At 40.5% G+C, this 19,518-nt stretch overlaps 1 protein-coding gene across 2 annotated transcripts in view; it reads right to left on the bottom strand.

The window, feature by feature from the left end:
* LOC126473979 (golgin subfamily A member 7) overlaps window positions 1-19,518 on the bottom strand; it is a 98,308-nt gene that overhangs the window by 2,404 nt on the left and 76,386 nt on the right. For both annotated transcript variants that reach the window (XR_007586546.1, XM_050101365.1), the window contains exon 4: window positions 2,706-2,807. Coding sequence is in view for 1 of the 2 variants with exons in the window: in XM_050101365.1 (XP_049957322.1) it covers window positions 2,706-2,807 (102 nt within the window). In the remaining variant the exon portion in view is untranslated. The remainder of the gene's footprint in view (window positions 1-2,705; window positions 2,808-19,518) is intronic.

Below are 19,518 nucleotides of genomic sequence, written 5' to 3'. Positions count from 1 at the left end.
CACTGAGAGAGTAGTTCTGCAACAAGTTAACAGTTAGCTACAGCTGGGACATGGGCATTCATGTGGATAGACAGCTGGTCAACTCTCATACATTGTACATAGAACAACAACAACAACTACTACAATTGGAGTAAATATGGTATGTAACAAGGCTGCTTTCATATGTGACCCCATCATCTCTGATCAAAAATAAAATTATTCTGGTTGGAGTCCATGAATAAGCTGTGGGTGATTGTATGGGAAGGTCTTTTATATAGGCCATCCACAGGGGAATATACTCAGGGAAACATAAGCCAGAGTAAGAGCAGTGGAAGGATGAGCTGTGATGCTGTTTATATTTGGTGGGCAATGGCATAGTGCTTTAAAGTGGTGTATGCAAAATCCTGGGTTGGATCTCCTCCATCTCAGCTCATGGTGAGAGAGAGTCAGTATCTTGACAAAGGAATGTGTTGAATGTCTCAAAGCCTGTACAATATTATATGATAAGATGAGAACCATCAGGAGGCTAGTAGGGAGTAGTCATAGGTTTCTTGGGTATTTGGGAAGAAATGTTGTAGGATATTCATTTATAAGGTCAGTTCAAAAAATTTCAGAACATTCATATTTTTTTTTGTTTTATATCTGTTAGTTATTGTTCAGTACTGCATTGAGTAGAACATTTGTCACACAGTTTGTGAATTTCGAGATGTTAGAGGAGCAACACGTCTGCATTAAATTTAGTTTGAAACTCAAGAAAACCTTTACAGGGGCACACCAAATGATGCATGAAACCTATGGTGATGAGTGGTTAAGCCATACTCAGTATCACAAAGAGTTCATACAGTTCAAAAATGGCCAGATGGAAGTTAAAGATGATCCTCAACCAAGATGACCTCTGACGTCTACCGATGATGCTCATGCCTGGAACGCCAACAAAATTGTGCATGCCAATCTAAGACCGACTCTCTGAGAAATTGCAGAACAATGTAATATTTCAGTTGGATTGTGTCATGAAATCCTGACATCATCTTGGAATGCATCGTGTTGCCGCCAAGTTTGTTCCATGGCTCATGAGTCAGGGCCAGAAAGACCTTTGCCTTGCAATCTGTGAAGAGCTTTTGGATCACACAAATGAGAACAAGATGTTCCTTAAGAGAATCATAACTGGTGATGAGACATGGGTCTACAGTTACGTTGTAGATACCAAGGCTCAACCTTCACAATGGGCCAGGAAAAGCTCTCCAAGACCAAACAAAGCTCGTCAGGTCACGTCAAATGTGAAAGCCATGCTGATAATTTTCTTCGGCTCTGAAGGGATTACTTCATCATGAATTTATGCCACAGGGACCAACTGTTAATCGATGATACTAATGGAATGTGTTGTGACACCTGCGAGAAAATGTGAGATGGAAATGACCTGAAATGTGGTGAGACAATTCAATTCATGGCTCCTTCATCATGATAGCAGACTCACGCAGTCATACCTATTGATGCATGTCTATTGCACAAAAAATGAAATCACTGTGCTGCCTCATCCTCTGTGCTCTCCAGACCTGCTCTTGTGGACATTTTCTTTATTTCCACAGTTGAAAACAGTGTTGAAAAGACAAAGATTTGCTATGGTAGATGATAGAGAAGAAAATTTGCCGAAAGCGCTTTGTGCGATCTGGCACGAGGCGTACCAAAACTGCTTTCAGAAGTGGAAGTGGCATTGGGAGTGGTGTATCAATATGAAGGAGAGAATTTCAAAGGAGACCATGCACAATAAGTAAAATGTAAGTGTACGAAAATTTTGTGGACAAAGTTTCAGAATTTTCTGAGCATGCCTTGTATGGTCTGGATGAGCAAGGTATCATCAGTGTGTAATGGCTTTGTGGTGCATAAAGGAAGGAAAAAAATTTCTCAACATATTTACAATACTGTGGGGAACTTAAATGTGCCCAGTATTACACATGTAAGAAGGAAATATTTACATAAAATGTGTTTCTGATATTCCCATGCTAAGTAGATACATATACCACTGGAATGAAAATTTTAGTTAAGTGAAGGCTTACAGGTAGTGGTTACCTTGCCTCTTCCTTTCACAAGTAACATTAGACAGTAGATACGACAAGCTATTGAATGAACAGTTGTTACACTCTCAAACTGTGTGCTGAAGCAGGATTCTAACACTGCTCCTGCATTTCACAGACAGCGTGCTACCTACTGTTACCAGCTGTGCACACTGCATGGGCCAATTCAAAGTTTAGCTTGTCAACTGAACTCCACAGTTGGAACTTGTCACAAATGTTCATTGCTGCAAACACTCCGTTAAACAGTTGGAAAGTATTATCTCTTTACTTTATGTGCATTGTGTAAGATCCAGGCAACTCTCTCTATTAACTTCAGCAACTAGAAATTGGAAGTGCCACACACCCAAGAACCCTTACTGTTGTTTTTGGACATCTGCCACCACCACCACCAAATACTCTCTTCTCTTGCTTCAAGACACCACAAACAACAAGCTGACTGGTTCAGCAACCCCTAGTAAGCACAAAAGAAAGGACGCAGCAATTTCTGTCCTTCACTCATAAAAATCCTGCAAACCAATGCAATCACTGTTACCATGTAACTTTATAATTAACCACGCAGAAGCAGCAGAGGTGTTTTAAGGAATGCACTTACTTCAAGAAGACAAGCTTATCACACAGTTAAATAACTTTTTAATTGTTGTTTTGAAAGGATACAACTCGCAATCCTCTTTCAGAAGGATCAGTTATAAGAAGCCCACGTGGAGCATAAACACGTTCATTTTGTTCTGCAATAAACTTCGCTACTTTCCGGAGACACTGAAATGATAAAAAAATGGAGTAACAGAAATGAAAACACACAGCATGTGAAATGTGCAGTAATTTCAAGCCCATTCATACCCCTGCATTGTTTTGTCCACGAGACTATTGTCACTGATATATAATGTCAATTTACTCACACTGAGGAAGGTGAAGAAACTACTCAACTCTGATATCTACATTTCTCTAATACTTTTCTTTACTGCAACAAAGACCTGTTTCTAGTACAGATAACTGAATTAGTACCATAAAATTCTCAACGATATTATCTACTTATTCTGTAATGCAAGGTAGAAATAAAGACCTGTTTCTAGTACAGATAACTGAATTAGTACCATAAAATTCTCAACGATATTATCTACTTATTCTGTAATGCAAGGTAGAAATAAAGCTTCCTAATGAACCAGTAAGCCAATAAAAGCATTATCAGAGTTAAACTCTATCTGTACAGAGATATTAGATGCCATACTGACTCCGAAATAAACTAAATGCCATTCAAATAAGAACTTTAAATTTTATACCCCCCCCCCAAAACTCCATCTTATTCCTATATAAAAGGCTGTGCAGTGTTTGTGTGAAAGCACCCACGTGATCTACCAACTGACGTGCCTACACTGTGACGCATTCTATGTGGGAATGACCAGCAACAAACTGTCCATTCGCATGAATGGACACAGGCAGACAGTGTTTGTTGGTAATGAGGATCACCCTGTGGCTAAACATGCCTTGGTGCACGGCCAGCACATCTTGGCACAGTGTTACACCGTCCGGGTTATCTGGATACTTCCCACTAACACCAACCTATCCGAACTCCGGAGATGGGAACTTGCTCTTCAATATATCCTCTCTTCCCGTTATCCACCAGGCCTCAATCTCCGCTAATTTCAAGTTGCCGCCACTCGTACCTCACCTGTCATTCAACAACATCTTTGCCTCTGCACTTCTGCCTCGACTGACATCTCTGCCCAAACTCTTTGTCTTTAAATACGTCTGCTTGTGTCTGTATGTGTGTGGATGGATGTGTGTGTGTGTGCGCGCGCGAGTGTATACCCGCCCTTTTTTCCTTTTTTCCCCCCTAAGGTAAGTCTTTCCGCTCCCGGGATTGGAATGACTCCTTACCCTCTCCCTTAAAACCCACATCCTTTCGTCTTTCCCTCTCCTTCCCTCTTTCCTGATGAGGCAACAGTTTGTTGCGAAAGCTTGAATTTTGTGTGTCTGTCGACCTGCCAGCACTTTCATTTTTCCCACGTGGAATGTTTCCATATATATATATATATATATATATATGGTTATAATAAAGGGAAACATTCCACGTAGGAAAAATATATCTAAAAACAAAGATGATGTGACTTACCAAATGAAAGCGCTGGCAGGTCGATAGACACACAAACACAAACATACACACAAAATTCAAGCTTTCGCAACAAACTGTTGCCTCATCAGGAAAGAGGGAAGGAGAGGAAAAGACGAAAGTATGTGGGTTTCAAGGGAGAGGGTAAGGAGTCATTCCAATGTGTGTGGATGGATATGTGTGTGTGCGCGCGCGCGCGCGCGCGCGCGCGCGCGCGCGCGCGAGTGTACACCCGTCCTTTTTTCCCCCTAAGGTAAGTCTTTCCGCTCCCAGGATTGGAATATATATATATAAAATGGAAGGAAACATTCCACGTGGGAAAAATTATATATAAAAACAAAGATGAGGTGACTTACCGAACAAAAGCGCTGGCAGGTCGATCGACCTGCCAGCGCTTTTGTTCGGTAAGTCACCTCATCTTTGTTTTTATATATATATATATATATATATATATATATATATATATATATATATATATATATATATATATATATATAAATGGCTCTGAGCACTATGGGACTCAACTGCTGAGGTCATTAGTCCCCTATATATATATATCCGACAGACTACAAATGAAAGACAAATTCGTAGAAAACAGATACTTTGATACCAATAGTTTTGTACACTTATGGTTACTTTTCAACATAATCACCAAAAAGATTGACACTTTTATGGTACCTGTAGACAAGCTTTGCAATACCCTCTTCAAAAAAATGTTGCCACCAATGATTGCAAATGAGCATTGACATTGTTTTGAAGATCTTTATTGGTTTGAAAGTGCTGCCCTCTTACCAACGTCTTCACTCATCAGCATTCCTCTTTATTTGTTTTGAATGTCCAAATTTGCAATTGACTTCAGGCATTGTGTTGATCCTTGACAACGCTCATCCACACACTGCTGGCACAACCCAACAGCTCCTTGAACAATTTCAATGGGACATTTTCCATCATCCGCTGTACAGTCCTGACCTGGCACCCAGCGACTTTCACCTTTTCCCTGAACTGAAGATGTGGCTACAAGGGCAGCACTTTCAAACCAATGAAGATCTTCAAAACAACATCAGTGCTCAAAAATGGTTCAAATGGCTCTGAGCACTATGGGACTTAACAGCTATGGTCATCAGTCCCCTAGAACTTATAACTACTTAAACCTAACTAACCTAAGGACATCATACAACACCCAGTCATCATGAGGCAGAGAAAATTCCTGACCCCGCCAGGAATCGAACCCGGGAACCCGGGCGTGGGAAGCTAGAACGCTTCCGCACGACCACGAGCTGCGGACCATCAGTGCTCATTTGCAATCATTGGTGGCAATATTTTTTGAAGAGTGTACTGCAGAGCTTGTCCACAGGTACGATAACTGTCTCAATCTTTTCGGTGATTATGTTGAAAAGTAACCACAGTGTACAAAACTTTTGGTAATAAAATATTTGTTTTCTATGAACTTGTCTTTTATTTATAGCCTATCGGAGGTTGGGGGGAGGGGGGGGGGGGGGGGGAACTGGATGTTGGATATTATTAATGTACCATTTTCAGATACAGCAGCCAGCCATAGTTTAGGAAATGTATTACCCAGATACTGGACACCACCTGCAATACTGAATGTCTTAAAATTATGAGTTTCAGAAGATTCATTTAGGAATCAGCCTGGGGATGACTGAAAGCACAAATAAATAAGCTAACATACACAGATGCTTTACAGGAACACCGAGAATGATTAGGGTACAGCTTAACCATGCAACCCAACAAATACAGGTATATTTTCACATTCTAGACACTTCAATTGTAGTGCTCCTTCCTTACTTTGAGATGAAGCAACAGTATCCTAGTATTTGGAAACTAACTGCAGTTTAAGAGGAACAATGTGTTATTGATTGTTGATATTTCATTTATGTGGTGACTATTTTTGTGCTCACAGTTCCATTACTTTACATGGCAGGATGGGCACAATTTTTCTTTAACTAACAAATTATATTTAATCTGCACAAAAGAGTGGCAATATCAAAAGTAACAAATTATATTTAATCTCCACAAAAGAGTGGCAATGTCAAAAGGAAATCATCGATAAGCTTCAGAATTTGGCGCAGCTACAATGCAAACTCTAAACTCTCAGTTATTTTTATGTAAAGAGTACAGCCAACTGACAAGCTGGCAATGAGTATGGTTTTAACCTAATGTGCAGTGTTGTATCGAAGTTGAGAATGATCTTCAGATTTCTGTTCATCAACCAAGTCCCACAGAGGGGCAAAAGCTGGGGAAAATCCCGAACCTGATGCTAGCTAGTATTCTTTCCTCTGTGCAAACTAAAATTAAGGACAAGATTGCCACTCTCAACAAATAATACAGTTAAAGGCCTCAGAATTTGTGAAGACCTTAAACATACACCACAGACATGTGAGTTCTCTGGGAGGTTTATGCAAAGAAGTGGGGTCTCTATACAATGGATGTCTTCTCTGGCAGAGTAATTGCTGGAAGAGGCACACAACCCAAATGTGCCAGCAGCACTTTTAGGAAATGAAAAACAAAGGCTTATTGTGATGTTAGAAGTTACACACCCCCCCCACCCCCCCCCCCCCCCCCCCCCCCCCCCAGTCAAATTTATGTTATTCTGAAATGTATAATTCTGTACAAGGAAAATTTGTTGCCAAGAAACTGGTTGGATGGCAGCAGAATTAATACTGGACTGACTAGCTATTGTCTATAATCACAGACCTGGTGTGCTGTTCAGTAAGAGAGCTATGCCTTTCTAAGTCACCTCACATCTGGCTAAAGAATAAAGTTGTTGCACTGAAGAAAGACCTAATTTTTATACCTAGAGCTATGACTTCAATACTGCAGGTCATAAGTAATTTAAAAACCATCTTCTAAAACACTATTCTAACTGGCTCTATGAGAATGTCATGCATTCATTGGATCTGGCAAGGTTAGAATTATGTAGGAGTGGATTCTCTCTTCATGGCACACAATATCACCAGATTCTATTGGCAAAGGGGTACAAGAAGTGCTGCATATTGAGTGCCCTGGATGGTAGTACATATAATGTAATCTGAGAATATGAAACAATGGCAATGAGGAAACAACACCAGTTATGGAGTTAATAATGACACCAGTGAAGATTCTTTTTAGAAGACCCTTACTTTTGTTAATTTACATACAGTACAATATAAAATATGTGATTAAGAGTGACCATACTACTACTTGTTGCATTATGGCCTCTGTAGGACCACAGGTAGCCCCTTTGTGGATCGCATTTTCCTCCTCTTCTCCCAGAACCTCTTCATTCTTGCTCTTCTTCTCTACCGCTCTTCTTCCGAGACCTTCACTGTCCTTTTCTCCTGTCGGCTCCACTGGTGACACTCTAATCTTTTCCTGTATTCTTCTCTGTCATTGATCTCCGGCATATTGGTCGGTGTATATTCGTTCCTCCAATTTTCCTTTCCTTCGACCTTGATCCCCAATTCCAACCAGTCCTTCCGAAGTTCAACAACCCACTTGGTTCCTATCTTTCCCCTTGTCCTTCCTGTTGTTTCCCACACTCTCTTCGGCATTCTGTCCATACTCATCCTAACTACATGTCCAGCAAACCTTACCCTTTTGAGTCTGATTTCCCCAGATATTGTTCTCATGTTCCAGTACAACTCTTCCCTAGGTCTTCGCATTCACCTCTCTCCACCTCTTTTGGGACCTAGTATTTTTCTCTCTTCTTTCTCTAGTTGTTTTGCCCCATTTCTTCTTAGTGGCATAGTCTCAGCAGCATATAATACTGCATTCCTCACTGTTGCCTTGTAGTGGCTTATCTCTGCCTCTGTGGATATATTCTTTTTATTGTATATCTCTCTCATCATGCAGAAGGCTGACCTCATCATCTTTATCCTCTCTGTTATTCCCTCCTTGCTCCTGTTCCTTCCTGTTATAAATTCTCCCAGGTATTTAAATGTGCCCACAATTTGCACAGTGCCTTCCAGTGTTTCCCAGTCTGCAGTGGTATTTAATGTCTTTGTCTTGTTATAGGCGATCCTCAGTTCCACCTTTCTGACTACCTTACTTAAGTTGTCGAGTTGTGTTTTTGCGTCTTCTTCCATCTCACTTACTATTGCTATGTCCTCTGCAAAGGCTAGGCAGTCCACTTGAGCCCTGTTGTCCTTTTTGTCCCCAAATGGGTCTTTGGTATTCCCATTTCCTCGTTTATTGCTCTCTACTGCCTGATCACTTCGTCCAGTGCTATATTGAACAACAATGGTGACAATCCATCTCCCGGTTTAACACCAGTCTTGATCTCAAATTCTTCTGACAGTGCTCCTCTGAATCTCACACTTGCTTTTGTGTCTGTCAGATTTTTTTTTTTTTTGAGTTCTTGTGTAGTTCCATCCAGTCCTCTGTTCTTCAGGATCCTAACAAGAGTCTGTCTGTCAATGGAGTCATATGCCTTTGTGAAGTCCACGAAAGTTATTAGTGTCTTTTTGTTTTTTAAGGCCCTATGTTTTATCAGTTGCTTCAGGATAAATTCCTGTTCTATACAACCTCTTCCCTTCCTGAATCCCGGTTTGGTAGTCGCCAACTGTACTTTCTACCTGTTGTTCTACTCTCTTGAGCGATAGTTCTAACAGCATCTTGTGTCCGAACATCTAGTAGCGATATTCCTCTGTAATTGTTTGCATCTCTCTTGTCCCCTTCTTATGTATTGGTACTACAATTGCATTCTTCCATCCTTCTGGCAACTTCTTTGTTCTCCAGATCTGGTGGATTATGTTGGTCATGTTGTCTATTGCTTTGCTGCCTCCCCATTCTTTATCATCTCGGCAGCTATATCATCTTCTCCAGTTGCCTTATTATCCTTTAGATTGCTTATGGCATGTGCGACTTCATCCCTGGTTGGAGGGCATGGCTCTCTCTCTTCTGTGTCAGTCCCAAGTTCCAGCTCATCTTCAGGTGGTTCACAGTTCAGCAGGTCGTGAAAGTACTCTGCAAAAATCCGACAGTTCTCCTTCGCACTAACAGCCACCTCCCCTTTCTTATCTCTTATAAACAGTTCTCTACCCTTATATCCAATCAGACTCTTTTTGAATTTCCAATAAAAGTGTCTGCTGTTGTTTTTCCTGAAGTTGGTCTCAATCTCGTCCAGTTCCTGGTCCATTTTATTGTTCGGGCCGCTTCCTTTCTTGCTTCTAAGAAAGCTTCCCATTTTGCCAGGTCCTCCTGCTGCTCCAGTCTCTGCAGGCTTTCCTGCGAGTTTCTACCGCTTCCTCACATTCCTTGTTCCACCACCAGTGCTTCTGTTTCTTTTCTTCCTTTCCCTATAGTTCAGCCTGTTTCGCCATATTTCGGTTCATGTTGTCCCATTCATTGAATGATTCAATTCCTTCCTCATATCTGGATCGATTGTGACTTAATTTGTCTCTGTCTACCTTTATTTATTTATTTATTGTTCCGTGGAACCAAATTAAGGAGAAGTCTCCATGGTCATGGAACGAGTCAATACATGAAATTATAACACAATATTAGAAACAGATAAAATGAAATATAAAAAAACATATTCAGGTGACAAGTCGTAAGTTTAAATAAAGAAAATCAACAATGTAACACTGGAATTTGCTTAATTTTTTAGCTCTTCCAGGAGCTCCTCGACAGAATAGAAGGAGTGAGCCATGAGGAAACTCTTCAGTTTAGACTTAAAAGAGTTTGGGCTACTGCTAAGATTTTTGAGTTCTTGTGGTAGCTTATTGAAAATGGATGCAGCAGAATACTGCACTCCATTGTGTACAAGAGTCAAGGAAGTGCATTCCACATGCAGATTGGATTTCTGCCTAGTATTAACTGTGTGAAAGCTGCTAACTCTTGGGAATATGCTAATATTGCTAACAACAAACGACATTAAAGAAAATATATACTGTGAGGGCAATGTCAGAATTACCAGACTATTGAATAGGCGTCGACAAGAGGTTCTCGAACTTACACCACATATAGCTCGAACAGCCCGTTTTTGAGCCAAAAATACCCTTTTTAAATCAGAAGAATTACCCCAAAAAAAAATACCATACGACATAAGCGTATGAAAATATGCGAAGTACACTAATTTTCGTGTTGAAGTGTCACTTATTTCAGATACTGTTCTAATGGTAAATAAAGCAGCATTTAGTTTCTGAACAAGATCCTGGACATGGGCTTTCCACAATAGCTTACTATCTACCCGAACGCCTAGGAACTTGAACTGTTCCGTCTCACTTATAATATGCCCATTCTGTCTGATCAAAATATCGGTTCTTGTTGAATTGTGAGTTAGAAACTGTAAAAACTGAGTCTTACTGTGATTTAGCATCAAATTATTTTCTACAAGCCACGAACTTATTTCACGAACTACATTATTTGATCCCATTTCAATATTACACACAAGATCCTTCACTACCAAGCTGGTGTCATCAGCAAACAGAAATATTTTTGAATCACCTGTAATTTCCCGAGGACATGCAGCTTTGCTGTATGATTAAATGATGATGGCGTCCTCTTGGGTAAAATATTCCGGAGGTAAAATAGTCCCCCATTCGGATCTCCGGGCGGGGACTACTCAAGAGGACATCGTTATCAGGAGAAAGAAAACTGGCATTCTACGGATCGGAGCGTGGAATGTCAGACCCCTTAATAGGGCAGGTAGGTTAGAAAATTTAAAAAGGGAAATGGATAGGTTAAAGTTAGATATAGTGGGAATTAGTGAAGTTCGGTGGCAGGAGGAACAAGACTTTTGGTCAGGTGATTACAGGGTTATAAATACAAAATCAAATAGGGGTAATGCAGGAGTAGGTTTAATAATGAATAAAAAAATAGGAGTGCGGGTTAGCTACTACAAACAGTATAGTGAACGCATTATTGTGGCCAAGATAGACACAAAGCCCATGCCTACTACAGTAGTACAAGTTTATATGCCAACTAGCTCTGCAGATGATGAAGAAACTGATGAAATGTATGACGAGATAAAAGAAATTATTCAGGTAGTGAAGGGAGACGAAAATTTAATAGTCATGGGTGACTGGAATTCGTCAGTAGGAAAAGGGAGAGAAGGAAACATAGTAGGTGAATATGGATTGGGGGGAAGAAATGAAAGAGGAAGCCGCCTTGTAGAATTTTGCACAGAGCATAACTTAATCATAGCTAACACTTGGTTCAAGAATCATAAAAGAAGGTTGTATACCTGGAAGAATCCTGGAGATACTAAAAGGTATCAGATAGATTACATAATGGTAAGACAGAGATTTAGGAACCAGGTTTTAAAATGTAAGACATTTCCAGGGGCAGATGTGGATTCTGACCACAATCTATTGGTTATGAACTGCAGATTGAAACTGAAGAAACTGCAAAAAGGCGGGAATTTAAGGAGATGGGACCTGGATAAACTGAAAGAACGAGAGGTTGTACAGAGTTTCAGGGAGACCATAAGGGAACAACTGACAGGAATGGGGGAAAGAAATACAGTAGAAGAAGAATGGGTAGCTCTGAGGGATGAAGTAGTGAAGGCAGCAGACGATCAAGTAGGTAAAAAGACGAGGGCTAATAGAAATCCTTAGGTAACAGAAGAAATATTGAATTTAATTGATGAAAGGAGAAAATATAAGAATGCAGTAAATGAAGCAGGCAAAAAGGAATACAAACGTCTCAAAAATGAGATCGACAGGAAGTGCAAAATGGCTAAGCAGGGATGGCTAGAGGACAAATGTAAGGATGTAGAGGCTTGTCTCACTAGGGGTAAGATAGATACTGCCTACAGGAAAATTAAAGAGACCTTTGGAGAGAAGAGAACCACTTGTATGAATATCAAGAGCTCAGATGGCAACACAGTTCTAAGCAAAGAAGGGAAGGCAGAAAGGTGGAAGGAGTATATAGAGGGTTTATACAAGGGCGATGTACTTGAGGACAATATTATGGAAATGGAAGAGGGTGTAGATGAAGATGAAATGGGAGATAAGATACTGCGTGAAGATTTTGACAGAGCACTGAAAGACCTGAGTCGAAACAAGGCCCCGGGAGTAGACAACATTCCATTAGAACTACTGATGGCCTTGGGAGAGCCAGTCCTGACAAAAGTCTACCATCTGGTGAGCAAGATGTATGAGACAGGCGAAATACCCACAGACTTCAAGAAGAATATAATAATTCCAATCCCAAAGAAAGCAGGTGTTGACAGATGTGAAAATTACCGAACTGTCAGTTTAATAAGTCACAGCTGCAAAATACTAACGCAAATTCTTTACAGACGAATGGAAAAACTGGTAGAAGCGGACCTCGGGGAAGATCAGTTTGGATTCCGTAGAAATGTTGGAACACGTCAGGCAATACTAACCTTACGACTTATCTTAGAAGAAAGATTAAGAAAAGGCAAACCTACGTTTCTAGCATTTGTAGACTTAGAGAAAGCTTTTGACAACGTTAACTGGAATACTCTCTTTCAAATTCTGAAGGTGCCAGGGGTAAAATACAGGGAGCGAAAGGCTATTTACAATTTGTACAGAAACCAGATGGCAGTTATAAGAGTCAAGGGGCATGAAAGGGAAGCAGTGGTTGGGAAAGGAGTGAGACAGGGTTGTAGCCTCTCCCTGTTGTTATTCAATCTGTATATTGAGCAAGCAGTAAAGGAAACAAAAGAAAAATTCGGAGTAGGTATTAAAATCCATGGAGAAGAAATAAAAACTTTGAGGTTCACCGATGACATTGTAATTCTGTCAGAGACAGCAAAGGACTTGGAAGAGCAGTTGAACGGAATGGACAGTGTCTTGAAAGGAGGATATAAGATGAACATCAACAAAAGCAAAACGAGGATAATGGAATGTAGTCAAATTAAATCGGGTGATGCTGAGGGGATCAGATTAGGAAATGAGACACTTAAAGTAGTAAAGGAGTTTTGCTATTAAGGGAGTAAAATAACTGATGATGGTCGAAGTAGAGAGGATATAAAATGCAGACTGGCAATGGCAAGGAAATCATTTCTGAAGAAGAGAAATTTGTTAACATCGAGTTTAGATTTAAGTGTCAGGAAGTCGTTTCTGAAAGTATTTGTATGGAGTGTAGCCATGTATGGAAGTGAAACGTGAACGATAACCAGTTTGGACAAGAAGAGAATAGAAGCTTTCGAAATGTGGTGCTACAGAAGAATGCTGAAGATAAGGTGGGTAGATCACATAACTAATGAGGAGGTATTGAATAGGATTGGGGAGAAGAGAAGTTTGTGGCACAACTTGACTAGAAGAAGGGATCGGTTGGTAGGACATGTTTTGAGGCATCAAGGGATCACAAATTTAGCACTGGAGGGCAGCGTGGAGGGTAAAAATCGTAGAGGGAGACCAAGAGATGAATACACTAAGCAGATTCAGACGGATGTAGGTTGCAGTAGGTACTGGGAGATGAAGAAGCTTGCACAGGATAGAGTAGCATGGAGAGCTGCATCAAACCAGTCTCAGGACTGAAGACCACAACAACAACTGTAATACTAGAAGTCATATCATTTATATATAAATAAGAAACAGCAGTGGCCCCAGCACCGACCCTTGGGGAACGCCCCACTTAACAGTGCCCCATTGGGACTGAATATCACTACCACTCTCAATATTGCGGAGAATTACCTTCTGCTTTCTGTTCTTAAAGTAAGAGGCGAACCAATTGTAAGCTACTCCCCTTACTCCATAATGGTCCAACTTCTGCAGTAATATTTTGTGGTCAACACAGTCAAAAGCCTTCATTAAATCAAAGAAAACACCTAGCGTTCGCAACCTTTTATTTAATCCGTCCAAAACTTCACAGAGAAAAGAGAATATAGCATTTTCAGTTGTTAAACCATTTCTAAAACCAAACTGAACATTTGACAGCAAATTATGTGAATTTAAGTGCTCCAGTAACCTTGTAGATACAACCTTCTCGATAACTTTAGCAAACACCGATGGCTTAGAAATAGGTCTATAATTGTCAATATTATCCCTGTCTCCCTTTTTATAAAGTGGCTTCACTACCGAGTACTTTAATCGGTCAGGAAACCGACCAGTCCTAAAGAAAAAGTTACAGATATGGCTAAGTACTGGGCTAACATACACAGAACAATACTTCAGTATTCTGCTAGATACCCCGTCATATCCATGAGAGTTCTTGGTCTTTAGTGATTTAATCATTAACTCAATCTCCCTCTTATCAGTATCATGGAGGAGCATTTCAGGTAACAGTCTCGGAACACTTTTTTCTAAGAGTGCTTTATGATTACCTGTTGGGACTAGGTTTCTATTTAGTTCACCTGCTATATTCAGAAAGTGATTATTAAATACTGTACATATATGTGACTTATCAGTAACATGGACATTCCCACTACGCACTGATTCTATATCCTCGACCTGTCTCTGCAGACCAGCCACTTCCTTTACGACTGACCATATGGTTTTAATTTTATCCTGAGACTTAGCTATTCTATCTGCACACCACACACTTTTTGCCTTCCTAATAACTTTTTTAAGCACCTTACAATACTGTTTGTAATGGGCTGCTGCATTTAGATTCTGACTGTTTCTAACGTTTTGATATAATTGCCACTTTGTTCTACAAGATACTCTTATCCCTCTAGTCAGCCACCCAGGCTGCCTGTTTGTGCTAGTACCCTGTTTTGAACGTTCTAACGGAAAGCAACTTTCAAAGAGCACGAGAAAAGTCTTGAGAAAAGCATTATATTTATCGTCTACTGTATCAGCGCTATAAACATCTTGCCACTCTTGTTCCTTGATAAGGTCTCTACAGCAACTGGATCAGCTTTCTTAAACAGCTGATGACTATATTTAACACGTGTTGCAGCACAAAACTCTTTTAGAGTTAAAATTTATGCATCATGATCTGAAAGGCCATTCACCTTTTTGCTAACGGAATGCCCTTCTAGTAATGAGGAATGAACAAAAATGTTGTCTATGGTTGTTCTACTGTTCCCTTGCACTCTCGTTGGAAAGAATACGGTTTGCATAAGATTATATGAATTAAGGTGGTCTACCAGCATCCTCTTCCTTGCACAATCACTTATACAATTAATACTGAAGTCACCACATATAACTAACTTTTTGTATTTCCTATAAAGTGAACCAAGAACCTCCTCTAGCTTTAGCAAAAATGTTGTGAAATTGGAGTTGGGAATCTATAAATAACAACAGTTAGAAGTTTAGCTCCATTAAATTCAACCAAACCTGCACAACATTCAAACACCTTTTCAGTGCAGTACTTTGAAACATCAATTGACTCAAATGGGATGCCGTTTTTCACATACATGGCTACTCCCCTACACCGCAAAGAGCTCCTCGGAAAGCTGCCAGCCAACCTGTATCCTGGTAAAGGAAGCCTCTGAATTATCTCCTTATTTAAGAAGTGTTCAGATATACCAATAATTTCAGAGTCAACATCTATAAGCAATTCACTAACTTTATCTCTAATACCCTGTATATTTTGATGAAATATACTAATTCCCTCATTACTCGGACACCTAAGCTTTGTCAAAAGTGGTTCCTTTGTTAGAGAGACTCCCCTTAAGCAGGAATACCTATCAGCTGACTTCAATCTAAAAAGGTGCAGCTCTAACACCCACTACTGCAGAAATTTTCCCATGAGTGATCCCACCTATGCTGTCACCTATAAGCTTTGCTAACCTCCCCTTCCCATACCTGTTGAGGTGCAGGCCATGTCTAGTGAAACCCGCCCTGCTGATAGACTCCACCGACACCACTGAAATGTGACCCATGCTTTCTGTCATCAGCGCACCCCCAAGTCTCAAGTTATTACGCCTGATGGCTGTATTAAGACGAGGCCGATCGTGACGCTGAAACAGTTCCACGAAATGCACAATCGTGTTGCCAGTCTGAGTGGCTATATTTTCCAGGTCACCATCTATGTCATACTCCCCATCCCTATCAATACTATTACCAGCCCCACCCACTATCACTACCTGATCTTCTTTAGTAAAATCCCTACGTAACCCCCCTATGTTAACAGTCACCTGAGCCAATCCTGCATTAGGCTTCACAATGCTGGTGACCTGGTACTCAATCCCCAGCACTTCCTGCAACTGCTGGCCTACACCTCTGCCATGAGAACTACCTAACAGCAGAACCTTCTTCTTCCTCTTCGACTTTGCAACTGTTCTAGCCACCGTAACTACTGAGGTCTGCTGCATACTTCCTACATCTACAGCTACTAGAGATTCCTCTCCACTAGACTCTGACAGTTCGTGATATCTATTGTAAACACCAATAGTAAAACTATCTGAAAATCATCTTCTCCTAGCAGATCTCTTGCCAACAGCCAGCTCCCATTCCCCAACTCCCTTCTCCCTCCTCATCCTATCTAGTTCTTCCTGTGCGTTTTTCAACTGCACCTGAAGGGCACAGATCTTACGCTCCTGCTCCTCCATTAACTTACTCTTGCTATATAACCTGCAGTTCCAGGAGAGGATCTCACCAGAATGCCCACTGGCTTCCCCACTGCATTCCCCCCAGTGAAATTACTTCGAACAAGTCTCACACCGCAATCCACTACTCACGAACCTACGGCAAAGCCCACACTTCTCACTCATGGTAAAATTTTTACTATTATTAACAGTATTAATAAACAACAAATGTGAATCTAACAAAAGACTAATACAGAAAGAGAATCAAACGTCTAATTACACAGTAAGGAAGCTGAAAACAGTTCCCAAAAGGTTCTTCTGAAATTATTTCACAGAAAATACAAAAAACACCGGTTGAAGACCTGATCTTCTATTCGTTTGTTTGGAATCCAAAGGCACTTAACTTCTGTAAGATAGTGATCCGATTCTATTTTTGTGTTCTTCCTGACCTTTGTGTTCATGATCTCTTTAGCGTTGTCCAGCTGATTGCTACGTGGTCAATTTGTAATTCCCCAAGGCAGGTGCATGGGTTTGCCCATGTCTTTTTCTTACATAGTTTGGCCCTGTAGTGTGTTATCATCAATCTCATTTTGTGTTCTCAACACAGTTCAATTAGTCTTTCTCCATTTTTGTTTGTCCGCTGGTGTGCGGGGTACTCGCCCACTACTCCTTTATGTTGCTTCTCTCTTCCAATCTGTGCATTATAATCTCCTACGAGTATCTTTACATGTCCATATGGTATGTTTTTCAGTTTATCATCTAACTCCTCCCAGCCACTGTCTGCAACTTTCTTGTCTTTCCTGTTCTTGTCATTTGTAGGTGCATGTCCATTTATTATTGTATACTTTTTGTTCCCTGGTTGAAATGTCAGTGCTGGTATCCTTTCTGACCTGCTCTTCATTTCAGTTATGCCATCCTTGTATCGTTTGTCTACTATGAACCCCGTACCAAAGCATCTAGGTGCATGTCTTTCCTTTCCCACTCCTAGTTTCCCTTTCAGTATTATGAAGCCTTCTGACTCCACTGTATCTACGTCAGTGTATCTTGTTTCTTGCATTGCTAATATTCCAATGCTTCTCTCTTTCATCTCATCTATTACCTGTTTAAAAGTTTACCAGTCTTAATCATTGTCTGTACATTTATGGTTCCAATTCTGAAAGTCTTTTTAGTTTTAATCTTCTTTGAGGTTCTTGGGAGCTCCGACTCTTCCCTTATGCACTTTTTGGCAGGTCCCCTATAATCCGAATGCCTGGTTGCATCGACCTTCATCAATGGGGGATTTTCCCCCTGGGGTAATCTCGATTCCATAGTGCGCTCCATTCCATGAGCTAAAATTTTTTTTTGTGATGGGACGGCTCATGTCCATCCAGTTATATGACTGAAGTTGTTAGCCCCAGAAGATGTGCCTTTGATAGCCACCCCTAACATGGAGTACAGCCACTACCTGATATGTTTCAGTAGCTCTTCCGCTCTCTCTGCCATTGGAAAGTGACTTTCCTCTTCCGCCTTCGAGACCGTTTGCCGGGTTTCGCCTGTAACCCTAGGTAGGGGCCCTAACTGGAAGCTACCATCCGGAGCCAGATGGACCCAGGCTTTTTTATGAGGTTGTTACTCCTCCCCCTCCTCCTTCCCCATGACTTGTGAGATGGGGCCCCGGGCTTGGGACTGGCAATGGCGGTGACCATACTGTCGTATTGTAAACAGTTTCTGTAATTATGTAATGTGATAATTTTTTTCTAGCAAGCTTCTCTCTTCCTCCCCCCCCCCCCCCCCCCCCAGGCATCCCTGAAAAACTCAAAATTAGGAGCAGGCCTGCAGTTTTATTTGGATCTACACAGTGAATTGTTTTCACATTTCAGCACTGATGTGTGTGTTTTGCCACATGGATGTCATACTCTTACTCCAATCAAATTTCTTTCTCCCCAACTTATTTCAGCCCATCAACTGGCCTTGGTGAATTCTTTTTTGTGCCGAGTATTGTTCACAAAAGAGTCCCCTGTTGTGAGGCTTGGTAGTTAAGCCACTTATTTTCAAATTACTAACTGAAATCATTTTAATTAGTCTCACAACTTTTTTTAGTACTTTGTGTAAATGTGACTTTCATATCTAGCACTGTACTTTACAGATGATAAAGTGCTGGACTGCAGTATGGATCTGAATGCATGTTAAAATATAGGTTTCCCCATATAACTGACGACGCTGGTCAATTCTCAAGTCAGACTATATGCAGGGCACACCACTGCAACAGGTTAACAGTCAGTGAAGAATTACATTCAAACAACCCTTTGGGTTGTTGATTAGTTTACTTTTGCCTACCCCTTTCCAGTCACCCTTTGGTCCCTCATCAACTATTCATATCGCACTTGGCCCTTATCTCAAATAATCTTATACTGACTTCAATTTAAACATGACTAATTGGCCTCTCTCTTTATTCTTTTGCTTAAAAATAAGGTTGTCTGTACTATCAAGACCAAAACACATCAAAATGAAGTAGGTAAACCATTTTGTTCCATTGATAATCTATAGCACTGATTAAACTAACTTTGAAAATTAGTGACTAAAAATAATATGTTTACTTGCCTTTCAGTAGATACAAATTACTCCATCAACCATAGAAACATGAATGATTTTTGTCTTATTATTATTATTCTTACTTCCAATGGAGATCTTATTCCCAAAGGAATCTCCTTTGATGATGTGTGTACTGAAACTCATGTCAGTGACCATGTGGCAGCTGCATCAACAATTATTACTAAAGCACAAAGGGTAGCTAAAATTTGCAGTAGGAAGATTTACATATTTAGTAAGTTAGCTACAGAGGCAATCATGTTACATCTCAATGAGGAACACCCAAAACTTTTACCTTTTGGCAGGTGCATGTAGAAGAACTGTGGCTCAAGTTTAAAAGAATAGTTCACAGAACTGGACAGATGTGTACACTAGCTAATACTACAGTTCAAGACAGGAGGGAC

Source organism: Schistocerca serialis, chromosome 4, assembly GCF_023864345.2.
Source record: "Schistocerca serialis cubense isolate TAMUIC-IGC-003099 chromosome 4, iqSchSeri2.2, whole genome shotgun sequence".
Lineage (NCBI taxonomy): Eukaryota > Metazoa > Arthropoda > Insecta > Orthoptera > Acrididae > Schistocerca > Schistocerca serialis.
The sequence above is the reverse complement of the archived record's forward strand: the minus strand, read 5'-3'. Positions and strand labels throughout refer to the sequence as shown.